Raw genomic sequence first — 14,060 nt, 5'->3', positions numbered from 1 at the left:
TTTGTTGTTCAGACCTAAAATGAACACAGATTTTAACCAGACAGTGAATCTTAAAATAAATCAAATATAAGACATTACAGTGATACACTTGAGTTATGTTATCTATTGTGATGTATCAAATCAGTCCGATCAGCTGCAGCATCTAATTAATATAACGGCTACCCAATAAGGGGGCGTGTCGCGAAGGATGCACTGATGTATCCTCGCTCATAACTCCTCAGAGATCACTCCTCGATCGTCAGAGCACAAATATGAGCTTTGGGACGGTCTGCAAGATGGCAGAGCGGAAGAATTTCCGGTTCAAGAGAGGATGGAGGAAATTAGAAAAAATAGACTTGAGAAGCACCCTTAGTCACAGTTCTAACTCCTACAGCTGTTAGGGGATGGGAGAGCCGCACGAAGCATTATCATTTAAGAGGAACGGAAGTCGTCCAGCTCCTGTAATGAAAAACAAAACGAAACTTATACGTCAAAGAAGCAGCTCTCAGTAGCTTTATTGCTGAAGAAAAAATGGCAGCCAGGTCTCATTGCTACTTTTACACAGGGTGTGACCGTGGTTGTGGATGGAAATAGATCACTCATCTCATAATGACTTATCATTGACTACAAGCACTGGATATTACTACAGATATTTGTGAGCAGGTGTTTATCAAGGTTTGATTAATCATTCAGAACCAGTGGATACCTGCCCACACAGAACGTTTGTCATTTCTTATAAATTATAAGTAATTTAGATAAATCTGAAAAACAGACAAACAGAAAACTCTGAAGTTCCAATATAAGAGCAAAGATAAAAGCATTAGTGTTGGAATTTTTTTTTCTTTCAAGAATAAACTCTGAGCTGAATGTATCTTGATGTTCTTCCAGGATATAACGATTCCTCTGGGGGTAACTGTGGTTATCACAATGTTTTAAACCACCTGAACCTGACCAAAGAAAATAATCTGTACTTCATGGCCCGGCCTGTTAAACACTACAACACGACTACAAAAGTACGCCTCCAAATGTTGCCATATAGCATCCTAGATGTGGTAAGTTTTAAATTAAGATTTACTTGTTCTATCTTTTTCTCTTTTTTAATGGTAATGATTATTTCCTCTGCCAAGGAGGGACTTTTTATTGTCTTTCATTTTTCTTTCATGGAAGTCAAGGCCTTTCGCCCTGCAAAAAGTGATTAGTTTTTTCTGTGGATAGCAGTGTTGGCGAAAAATGAAAGAACAATTAATTGTACAGATTCTTTTTCAAGTTTGATTCGTACCATTGTAGCATGTCTACTTATGAGTTTTAATACAAAATTATGAATTTTAATATTCAGAGAATATTAATTCATAAATCTCTCATTTCGCGGGGCACCACCCGTGATTCTGTTCACCCAGGGTCTCGGGATTCCCTAGGTATGGTTAATAATTACACAATCATTCACTAGTGATCAGTTAGTTCATAATCGCTCAGTTATCTTAAATCAATCAGTCAGTCTCATATCGAAGTAGTAAATTCTCATGAGAGTTAAGCAATACACACACACAATTCCTGTGATTACGGTGAAATTTATTAAACTAAGGGTGAATATAAATGCGGTTAAATATACATCAAAGAAATAAACAATGGCTAAACAATGAGAATGTGGGGTTCTATTGTGGGGAGAATTTGATTCATAGAGCGGAAGAGAACTAATGAAAACAATTAGATGACATTAACTAGGTTAAATTTGTCTAGGGGTTTTAAGGATTAAAGGGGCATTATGTCCTCCTGAAGTCCATTATCATCTCCATAGCGTCTTAAGCTCTAGGTTGTTCTGACCGCACCAGAGAGCCAGCTGATCAACCTCCCGTCTTAATCCGACTCGTCACCGTCCTGGATGAGGCCGCTGACCGTTGTGTCGCGAACTTCAGGAGTTTGACAGATGGGTCTCTTGAGGAGCAGTCGTTGGTTTAGAGGGAGAAGAGCAGTGGGGAGAGCACACACCCCTGGGGGTGCCAGTGCTGATAGTCCGGGTGCTGGATGTGATGTTCCCCAGTCTCACCTGCTGACTCCTGTCAGCCAGGAAGTTTGTGATCCACTGACAGGTGGAGGCTGGCACAGTGAGCTGGGTGAGTTTGGTGCTGAGGATGTCCGGGATGATGGTGTTGAACGCCGAGCTGAAGTCCACAAACAGGATCCTAGCGTATGTCCCTGGAGAGTCGAGGTGTTGCAGGATATGATGCAGACCCAAGCTGACAGCATCATCCACTGACCTGTTAGCCCTGTAGGCAAACTGCAGGGGGTTCAGCAGGGGGCCTGTAATGTCCTTCAGGTGGGCCAACACCAGTCTTTCAAAGGACTTCATGACTACAGATGTCAGGGCGACAGGCCTGTAGTCATTTAATCCAGAGATGGAGGGTTTTTTTGGGGACCGGGATGACTGTGGAGCGTTTGAAGCAGAAGGGAACTTCACACAGCTCCAGTGATTTGTTGAAGATCTGAGTGAAGATGGGGGCCAGCTGGTCCGCACAGATTTTCAGGCACGATGGTGAGACACCATCAGATCCAGGAGCTTTCCTGATCTTCTGCCTTTGGAAGAGGTGGCTCACGTCCTCTTTACAGATCTTGAGTGCAGGTGAGAGGTCAGAGGGGGAAGGTGACTGTTTGAAGATGGCGTTGGAGAGGAGGAGAGGTGTGACTCTGGGCTTTTCAAACCTACAGTAGAAACCATTCAGCTCGTCTGCCAGTCGTTGAGTGCCAGCAGTGTTGGGGGATGGTCTCTTGTAGTTTGTGAGTGTCCGTAGGCTTCTCCACAACGACGCAGGGTCGTTGGCTGCAAAGCTGTTATTTAGATTTTCAGCATAGCACCTCTTTGCAGCTTTGACCTCTTTAGTCATTGTGTTCCTGGCCTGGTTGTACAGGACTCTGTCCCCACTTCTGAAGGCCTCCTCCTTGGTCTGACAAAGCTGCCTGAGTTTCGCTGTGAACCAGGTTTTTTAGTTGTTGTATGTGCGGAAGGTTTTAGTCGGCACACATGTCCTTACAAAAACTGATGTAAGATGTCACAGTGTCAGTTAGTTCGTCCAGGTCAGTGGCTGCAGCCTCAAAAACACTCCAGTCAGTACAGTCAAAGCAGGCCTGTAACTCCAGCTTTGACTCGTTGGTCCATCTTTTCACAGTCTTTACAACAGGTTTATCAGATTTCAGTTTTTGCCTGTGTGTCAGGATAAGATGAACCAGACAGTGATCAGAGAGTCCCAAGGCTGCACGGGGAACAGAGCGATAAGCGTCCTTTAATGTTGTGTAGCAGTGGTCCAGTGTGTCAGTGTCCCTGGTGGGACAGCACTATACTCACGTGAATCTTTTTTCTAGTCATTTCGTCTATTTGAACTAGGCTGGTAATTGCGGCGCTGCAATGTGGGCGATGTAAAAAACTGCGCAGTTCTCAAAGACTGATGGCTACCTGGTTTGCTTCAGTTGGTAAACTATAATAAACCGATTAACTTCTTGATTATTATCTTTCTATAAAGATGCATAAAGCCCCGCAGGGCCACAATTGAATTCAAACCATGCAAAAACCAATATTATATAAAATTCAATAGCCACTACGTCCATATATATAGGGTTGGACGATTAATTGAATTCAGTCAGGACAACTTTCATCAAAGACTGATATTGCGGAATTATAGTTATATTTGTCGGTATGGCTCTGTTCTGGGATCTCCTTTCCCATCCATGCGCCTACGTGGAAAGCCATGGAAAGCCCTTCCACATTTGAATTATACATGCTAGTTTGAGTTGCTGTAGCTAAATATTATGAAAATCCACCATCAAACTTTTGATGTTCCGCTTATGTCACATTTAACAAGTCATTGGCTATTTCCTTTAACTCATTGACAGCCTTGTTAAGTGAGTGGAGTGTTTGTTCAGCCTCCTTGTGAATTATTTGTACTCACCGCTGCAAGTCTGCTCTGCCTTCTGTTAAATTAAATCTTTGAACAAAGCTGCTTTTTGTGATCTTGTATTTTATATTAAAACTGCCATAGTGCTATGTTTTATATCATCTTATGATAGGCTAATTGTGCTGCAGGAAAGATTTTCACATATACTGTATTTCTTCTCTCACAGAGGGAGATTGACCAGACTTTTGTTCCTTATGTTTGGATCTATATGGTGAGTTACCACTGATATGGACATCACATTATGTTCATTCTCACCTGTTCATCTTTAGCAGAAACTTAAAATAATTTCCTCTATATTGCATCTATTCCCTCTTTCTCTCCTTCCTTCTCTATCCCCTGCCTCCCTCGTTTTCCTGTGTAGCGTTGGCAAAATGAACACATTAGGTGGAATCCAGAACATTTTTGTGGACTTGTTCGTGTATCAGTTCCTATTCAAGTGTTGTGGATCCCAGATATCACTATTGAAGAGATGTAAGTTTTAACGTATTTGCATGTCACAAATCCACAGACTCACAACATTATTATGTTAATGTTTAGAAATGAGACAAAAACTGAATCATTCGGATGCCAAAACATTTATGCAACAGGGTGTAAATGTGTTATTTAAAATATTTATTACACATACATATATAACTTTAGGTGATTTCAGTACAATGCAACTTCTTTAAGTGATGACACTTAAATTAGCCCTTTATATCTACATAGGGAGCATGCATAGACAGTATATTACTTGATGAAGCCACCCAACAGATTTGCTCCTATGAAATACTTCTATGGGGCTACTTCTTGTTGGCACCAGCGTATCGTGCAGCATAAGCGTAATTAAGCACACCGTAATTTTGGTATCTGCATAGCTGCACTATACTGTGCCAACAAAAAGTCTCTTGGCTCAGCGTGTTTGGCTGATTCGGATCGTGACTGTTTAATCAGCCTATCTACAAGGCTGCCGAACACCAACACAGTGTCACTGATGTCCAAAAATTATTTGGCCACTTTGGAGCTCTCCATGCAGGCTTTGGTCGGCTTCACTTTTCGATCTCTCAATTACCCCCTTGGGAGCATGTAATCTTCTATGGAGTCTGTGAAGTTGCACCGCCATGTTTCTATAGTAGCCCAGATTGGACAAACCAAACACTGAGAGGGGTTTTCAAGTTTTCCGTACCTACTGTATGTTCTCCTACACGCTTGGAAGGGGAGGGTGAGGCAAGCAGTATTCAGTTGGTTGCAATCTGCAACCTCACTGCTAGATGTCACTAAATCCTTCACACTTGTCCTTTAAACTTTAAAAATTTAAGGTGGAAATGGGTCAGTGTATACAGTATACACAGTGAGGCTGAAAGGGCAACAGGTGGGTGAGGCAGTCTGATGGGAAATGATGGGAGCAGGGTTTACTTTAGGTCAGGAGGGAGTGGCAGGGTATGAAATAACAGGAGAGTTAGTATTGCAGGGAATCTTTTTAGCTTTTCCTTCAGTTCAACTTTTCAGCAGTGCAGCTCAGCTTCCAGCTTTTCAAACAAACATTTCAGCTGTCAGCAATCATGCATTTTCAGTAGGTAGTGAATTTTCTAGTGGTTTCTATTTAGTATTTCCTGGGTAATCATTTAGAATATATTTTAATTCAAGGAAGTCCTTCCTAAATATTACCCCTTTATTCCTTGTAGTTCCATTAACTACTTGGTAATTCAGTATGTACAAAACATATACAAAAATGTTGGAACAGGCAGATATGTGATATTGTCACACCGTGTGTATAATGTTATCTATATTTATAGAAATATAAATGTAAATTAGAGAAAAATAAAGAGTTTAAGTGAAATAATTAATTGAATCATACTATGTAGATTTGTTTTAAGATGTACTTTAATTTAAAACATAAAGTTTTTGTCATTGTGTGTGTGTTTTCTCATACAGGACAGAGATGGATAAGGCTCCTCCGAGTCCTCATCTCAGAGTTTATCATAATGGAATGGTTGTACGTCTGAATGATATGGTGCTGGCCAGCACCTGCAAGATGCAAGTTTACAAATTCCCCTTTGATATTCAGAGCTGCAACATATCTTTCAAGTCTGCCATATATCACGGTGAGCCTGTAAAGCCAAGTTCACATTACACGATTACACCAGCCAAGAGTCCTTGTCAGCTCGTGTAGTTTTTGACCCCCTGTCACCGATCAGTCACGTGTGAATGCCACAGCGATTTCAAGACAACGGCAAGTTGTGTAGTGTGAACGGCACAGCCATCGGCTGACGCTGAAAGTCGTGTAGTCTGCACAAGGCATAACTTGTTATGTTTGTGTATGTCTTGTGTCTGTGTGTTATAATGTCTAACAGTTTGTCACATGAGCACACACCAGCAGATGCCACCATACAGTACATTCCTTTGGTGAACTGAAAAAACTCTTTTTTTTCTCTCCCACCTCAGTCATGGAAATACAGCTCGATCATATTTTGAACTCTTCAGAGATCGCAGAGTGGTCAGGCGAGTTGCTGCGGACCCAGTACGAGTGGCTGTTCATCAGCATGAATGTCACCAACAAAAATGTCAGCACTTTAGGCTTTGAACAAAGCATGATTGTTTATACTGTAAGTATTTCTCAATACAAACACAAAGAGGTGTAAACTATTTTCCATCTCTCCTGAGCCGAGGGACCCTAAAGCTCCACCTAGAGGGCAGTTAATGTAGGGAGATCAGGAACAATTCTCTCTGTGGGCAAGTCTGCCATCTTTTGTTCACAAGCTGGGATTTTCCTCACTGCAGAGTTAATGTTTGTGATCCAAATTTCTTTTCCTTAAAGTGGAAAGTACATGATTTCTTCCCCCATAACCCAACTGCTCATGAAAATGGCAGAGAATAAGGTTTGAGAGGTGGTGGTCTTTAGATAGGATGACGATGACTCGGGGGACGACTCTCAGAAGGACATCTTCTAGAACTTGTTTCAGTTTGTAGATGTTGCACCTTTTTAAATAGATATTTGAGATGATAATGCAGCAATCTCATCCTGAAATCTCTCTCACTGACAAAAGAAAATGATTGAGTTCTCAACTTCTAAGAGGCCATCCAGTGAAAGGTTCTTCCCTTTAAGTGAAGATCGAAAAGCTTGCATTTCAATTGGTCCAACATTGGTGCTCCATTAGCAATAGCACAGGGGTATTCAATTAAAATTCAAAGGGAGGTCCAGTTAGAGAAAATTTCACAAAGCAAAGGTCCAGAACATCAACTTGCGTTATCATTCAGTAGCCAACCATAACATATAGCCTAGTTGTATCAACATATGTTTTTAGTCAACAACTGACTGTCAAATTAGATACTATTTCAACAATATTTACTGGCAGTTTTCACATAAAACTGAAGGGATAATTAATAATAACTACTCTAATAATACATTCTAAATTCAAGTAATCTAAAGGCTGCATTTAAAAAACATTTTTGTAAATGTGCATCTTATAATAAATTAATTTTATTTGTTGCTCAATTTCAGAAAAAATTTTATAATAACTGTAGCTTTTAGTGATTGAAGTTCAGTCTCAACCAATTTTATAATTAACACTAAACACATCTTAACAAATGAACAGCTGTAATGCCTCCTCTTCTCTTTCATTCCCTCTTAATAGCCACCACCACTTCCCTACTTTCTCTTGTTCAGTGAGAAATGTGAGCTCTAGCTAGGATTGGAGATATATGAGATATTCCAGTTTTGAACTGCCCGTGGGAAGAATGTACATTTGAGAATCTGTACATTCTTGGTTAAAAGCCATGTGAAGTCTCTTTCGTCTCCTCTCTTCCTCTGTGTATCTCACAAGTGGACTTGACTCGCAATGCTCAGAGTGAGAAGGGTCCAGCTGCGGTCTGACAAAGTCAACTGTCAACGTAGTAATCAGTGTACATTACGTGTTAATATTTACTATACTATAATTATATATTATTAATATAGTATTAATTAATATTATAATTCCTGCAAATATTTTTTTATAATAGCCTAATGATAATAATAAAGCAATGTTTCAATTCATACTACTGTTGTTGTATATTTTAAGTTTAACGAACCAAGAATATTCTGTAACGTTACATCACGAGCCAGATGTATCCTGATTTAGGTTAAAACTTTACAACATTACTGAGAATTTATTGAATAACAGCGGTATGAACATTAACACTATCGTTCAGCTGTTCCTGGACACGTCTGCTGTGTTAGCTGCAGTGGTCTGTGTGACTGGGCCTGGCGGAGCTAACCGAAGCTAGCTAGCTAACTATTCCTGACAGCCCCCAGAAGTATATTACTCTTACCCTAACCATCACAGGGTGTGTGCCTAAAGTTATTGATTGTATGCATGTTGACCGGTTAACCCTATCAGTGCCGCAATGGCTTCAATGATTATGCCTTACATTCTCACCACCATCTATGCGAGTTATTTGCAGACCCGTATATTATTACTACTTCTTATTCAATGTAGTGATGAGCGTCCACACTGCCTGAATTCTACCAGAAGTAGAACAAGAACAACTAGTGACAAGACTTGCTCTGTAGCGCTGTCCGTTTTGGGCTATTGTAGAAACATGACGGTGCAACATGGCGACGTCCATGGAAGTGAGAACCCGCGTTTATATAGATAGAAATTACTCATTCTAGGGTAATAAAAATATCACGGTTTATTAAGTAAGGTCTTTATACACCACTGAAAACATAGTTATGGATATTATATTACATTTATGTCGATAGATCCTCAGAAATATTACACACCGGACCTTTAACATGATCACATGAAGTATGAGAAGATGTTTTACTGCTTTTGTGACTTACTTGTTGGCTGGAGGTATTTGATGCAACATTTGAGACACTGTCATGAGGCTCAACCACAACGTATATCAATAGGGTGACTTTGAATATCACACAACCAGATACTTGCATCAGCAATAAAATCTTTCACATTAATCAATTTTGCTTGGTTCCATAATTTATGTCTTGTTGCTTCATCTTTAGGCAATAACCACAGCAGAGTAAAAATAAAGCTAAATAAACACAAAAACTGTTCAGTTGCAGTCAGTTGCTGACTATTTTAATACTGCCAGTCAATTAGCAGCAGGTTGTAAAACAAGAAGCATAGCTTCTTAGCATTTACACCTGCCAGGGAGCTCCTACTGTCCTCATACATGTTCCCCATTGTGCTAAAAAAAAAACTCACAGGAGACAGAGGGGAGGATGGAGGAATTTGATTCCAATCTATTATGTCAATCGATTGAAATCCAATAAGAAATGCTTTTATCTTGCTTATCAAAACGTGTTATATTTAGCAATATGTCACTGTTAATGTATAACTTTAGGTACAATGTGCAAGATTTGGCAAGAATTGTAATTAAACATTCACATTCACAAAATGAACTAACATGATCAAGAGAATGTGAAGAAGTAACTGTTGTGATGTCATGTAGACGTCTATGTATTGTGTTGCAAATATCTACTATAGTTAAACTGCCTGCCAGCAAGATGGGGGCGATATATCTGTGATATCCCATTTAAGACAATAAAATGTAGTTTTAGTAGATGATTTTGAACGGCAGGGAAACATACTGCAAGGTGAAAAGTATAGGAGTAGAAGATTAACCACCTGACCCTTAAAATATTTTTATAGATCACCATGAAGAGGCGCGCTCTCCTCTACATTGTCAACTTCATGCTGCCCGTTCTGTTCTTCTTGGGTCTGGACTTGTCCTCCTTCCTGATCTCAGACAGAGGGGGCGAGAAGCTCAGCTTCAAGGTCACTGTGCTGCTTGCTGTCACTGTGTTGCAACTTATTCTGAATGACATTCTGCCTTCCACGTCAGACAAGATTCCACTTATAGGTAAAGGAGCTCAGAGTACAGAGCACATGCTGACTCAGTGTGTAGTTATCTGTCCATTAATAATGCTGCCTCCTCCCTTTAGCAACATACTGTATTGGGAGTTTTGGTTTGATGATGCTCAGCCTCCTGGAGACGATTTTGGTGATGCATCTGATGGACAAAGACTCTGTATCCCAGGACAACAAGGCAGACAGAGACCAAAGCCTGAGTGAGGACTGTGGGGACAAACGAAGCAATGTCAATTTACACAGCTGTTTGAGAGGTGAGATTAAGCATAAAACACTGGTTCACAGCGCAGTCTCCCCTTGTTCAGTTTGCTGCTGTTACTATTATACAGTATTTACCTGTTATAATGGCGTACACCTTTCACTCACGGACAACTTGTGTTGACAGACACATTTACAATTTGAAATTCACACCAGTTGATCATGTCATTTTTTTGATCATGTCATTTTGAATATGCTACAACTATCTTTGTGTGAAATATCATTTCAGGTGAGAAGAAACTGACTCACTGTGTGTCTGTCTGTGATGTGTCTGCTGGAGAAACTCCATCTGAACTGCTGTCGGTGGCCAAAGAGGTTAGAATTACGTTGCACATTAAAAGTTTGGTTCACTCAGATTAAAAACAAAAATAAAATATAATATTAAAACTATTGACCGTATGTTCTTTGGATTAAACACAGGGATTCTGTTTCTGGTGAAAGATATAGCTATATTCTTTTTTAGATTTCCCATTAACACAGAGATGGGTATCTTAATACCAACCCAAAAACAATTTGCATGACAAGATACCACTAGGGGTTAGTGAGAAACATGTTGGTTTGTAATTTGGATGAATCAATCTTTTTATTCTAATCACAATTAACACATAAACCAAAATGTCAAATACAGAAGCTTGCAATCTTGTTTTCCATAATCTTATTAATTACCAGTTTACTAAACTACTTCTGCAGAGTAGCAGCAGTAAACTGATGGAGGACTCCCATGACCCTGAAAAGCTCTCAGATGATCTGAGGGAGATGATGAAAATACTGATTGTGCTCCTCAACAGCAGGAAGGAAGAAGGGAAGCCCGGCTACTGGACCAGAGTCGCTAAAAGAATCAACAAAGTTTTCTTCATTCTGTATGTCACAGGGGCCAGTCTGTTTTTAGCTTGTATCTTTATAACATGGATCTATGCTGTAGACCAGTAGTGCTGTTGGCCTGATTCTAATATTAGTCGGGAACAAAAACCTGGCTTAATCCAAACTGTTTCTGCCTGGCTTAATAGACCACACTGGACATGAGTTTCAAAAAAACATGTTACAATGGATACATTTAATCTGGAATTGATTATTGAATTACATGTTTTACTTGCAATTCAGTAATCAAGCCTGTGACATGGAAATTGATCTCATCGTGCTGACGTGCTGCGGTAAGCGTATAGACTTCTGTTTCTGGTGCTTGTGTTTGGTAGCATGTTTTACTGCTCTTACTGAATACCAGTTAAATGAGTTAGATTTGTCATTACAGTGGCTACTTATCCGCTGTACACTTAATGTTACAATAGTTCTGCTTAAGCACTCACAGTTTTTTTAAACATCTTTTGACAACTGGCCTAGTTGTTAACAAGAGTTAAATAATCACTAGCGGTGGCTTCTCGCTCTCCCTCTCCTGCTCTCTCTTGCTCAGTGTGTAAAACAGGAATGTAATGGGACTGAAGTTCAGCACGGGACTTTGAGACGGAGAGGCCTTTGGGGGCCCGCATAAATATTTTAGTTTTTGTTGCATACAGTCAATCATATTATGCTGAAGACCCTCAAGAAACTTCAGGATGACAACTGCTTCCTCACTTTGTATAAACAAGGCTGCTCTGCACTGAACAAGACCAGGTCAGGCAAACCTGAGTCAGTCAGAGTGCTAAAATACTTCAATATACTCGAAAACTACAATGCAGTCCCATTAAGATGAGCAGTGTGTATGTGTGTGCATAGCCTATTTATCAAATCCCTTATCTTCAGCTCTGAGTATACCTATCCCTGGCTCAGCTATACCTTTGCTGGACCCTCTGCTTATATTGATTGTACAGCTACATATGCACGAGAAGAAAATCAGTAATAAATATGACTAACAATAATCCATTTTCTAATTCTATCTATGCATAATATGATGCCTACCCAGCTCTACACACTGCCCCTGTACCTGCTCCTGCTTCTCTTCTTTCTCTCCCTCCTCATCAACATCACCCTGTCCTTCTCTATCACCTCCACTGACCTTAACAGCTAATATACATACAAACAGAAATGTCTTGTTTATAGAAGGATGCTGTCTTTGTGTGATAACACATTGCGACATGTTGTTTATAATATAGACTATATAAATATACAGCCTAATGTATATGCCTATACATGAATAATTACAGTATATAATAAATGCATTAGCCTCCTAATCGTGCACTTTTCTCTAATTCTTATTTTTTCAGCAGCACACATTTCTTTTCCCTCTTTGTCTCTTTTCGCCACATTTACCATCTCTGTTGTGCTTATCACCCAACCCAGTGCTGAGTTCAGCCCCGACAATCATTTGGAGATTTAACTCGACCGAGATGGAAAATAACTCCTTTGATCTGCGCCGTTGAACCAATCAGATTTCAGCAAAAAACGAGGATCAATCCAAGTTGGGAGGGGTGTATCCCCCTCCATATTGGAAGTATTGGTTTGGCCCAGTCTGATAGACTCATTAAGTAAAACATTAGAAACCGAAATATAAAAACTCCTGGCACCCGGCCAGTTCGGCCTAAAACGGACCAGCCGTTCGGAACACTCCCAAAGGCTCAATGGCCAGTCTGCCCCACGTGTCAAATATTCAGTTACTCCTCTGCCTCCTTTAGTGATGGTATGTGTAACAAGTGTAGTTTATTTGTAACCATGTAGGCGAGGCTCAGTGATTTATAATCTGGCTCTGCACCATGACAGATCAGTCGTTAGCTACTGTAGTTAACGTCCACGGTGCGGACCATCCTGAGTTAGCTTCTGTTAGCCATTCCTCGGCATATCCCGAGCAACTGGGAAGCCAGGGTGGCTGGGTTACTGTCCGAAAGAGAAAGATCCGTAGGCCGTGCATAAGCCCATGGTCCACCACCAACCTGTTCACATTTCAACACACCCACTGAAACCAACTGTGATCATCGGCAGCTCCATTCTGAGAAACGTGAAGTTTGCGAAACCAGTGGCCAAAGTTAAGACTATCCCTGGAGGCAGAGTGGGCAACATCGAATCTTATTCGAAACTGCTGGCTAAAGATAAACGTAAATACCGTTCCCAGACCTGATTACGGCAATCAGAGGTCACTAAGGTTAAAATGTCAGAATCTGTAATTTTCTCTGGACCCCTGCCAAATCTGACCAGTGATGACGTGTAGCCGCATGTGCTGGGACCTCATTTATAAACTGTGTGTATGTACAAAACAGGGCTGGACACGTGCGTATGCAACTTCCCAAGCAAAGGTTGTTATCTATAAAAAACAAACTTGATGGTAGAATGTGTGGTCCTCCACACAAACTCTGAGTCATGTGTACGCACATAAACCGGAGAAATGAGAAATGGAGACTCACACGGCAGAAGGATGAAACAGTTTGAAATGAACAGGCCTACTATTAAATTTTATGTAAAATAAATTAAAATATCCAACATTTTATTCACCGTTGTAGTGCCGTTTAACACCAGTGCTGGCAGTCAGAGTTTGTCAACCCTGGTTTTCTTGATAACCCTGACTAACCCTGTTAACTCTGAGTAGGTTGAACTCTCTTCACAGTACAGGCCACTGCTCTTTATGAAAAGCGCTATGAGATAACTATTGTACTCATGGTACTCAGGCTTTGAGAAATTTCTACACTACAAATGTGTTATTAGTTGTTTATATATACACTATGTAGTCCTTTGGTAGTGTTGTTTGCATGTTCGACAGACAGCTATGTCTATGTCTATGTTTAACACATACAGTATATTCTGTGTTAGCCTACGTCACCAGTCTGATTGTATTAAAGTTCTACTAAAATACTTTGATATGTATTATGCACCATGTTCAGTGGGTTCGTTAAAAACGTAAATATATTAAAAATGAAAGTCTAGTTTCTTTAAGATTCTTATGTTTGCTCATCCATTACTATTCTATACTATTAATACTTGTTCATTTTCGAAAGATGTTTAGGGATATTCCACATCTGCATTACACTATGTATTCACATGAGGGAAAGTTTCATCTGGTTCTGAAAACATGTATCAGACTTTGTGCTTCTGAAATAAACAGTCATGACAA

The 14,060-nt window shown here is 40.1% G+C and overlaps 1 protein-coding gene across 1 annotated transcript; it reads left to right on the top strand.

Annotated features, from left to right (window-relative positions):
- Window positions 1-867: 867 nt before the first annotated feature.
- Window positions 868-10,887, top strand: LOC119884209 (5-hydroxytryptamine receptor 3A-like; the record flags this gene model as incomplete). Its single annotated transcript, XM_038694674.1, has 9 exons — window positions 868-1,031; window positions 4,090-4,134; window positions 4,285-4,394; window positions 5,835-6,004; window positions 6,345-6,505; window positions 9,551-9,761; window positions 9,844-10,023; window positions 10,257-10,342; window positions 10,718-10,887. Coding segments are annotated over 9 exons (1,297 nt in total), but the record flags the coding sequence as incomplete, so codon positions are not given.
- Window positions 10,888-14,060: the final 3,173 nt, after the last annotated feature.

The sequence above is a fragment of the Micropterus salmoides genome, unplaced genomic scaffold, assembly GCF_014851395.1.
Source record: "Micropterus salmoides isolate LMB-PRFRI ecotype aquatic unplaced genomic scaffold, ASM1485139v1 Ms_hic_scaffold_3274, whole genome shotgun sequence".
NCBI lineage: Eukaryota > Metazoa > Chordata > Actinopteri > Centrarchiformes > Centrarchidae > Micropterus > Micropterus salmoides.
Note: the sequence above shows the minus strand (reverse complement) of the source record. Positions and strands in the feature narration are given on the sequence as shown.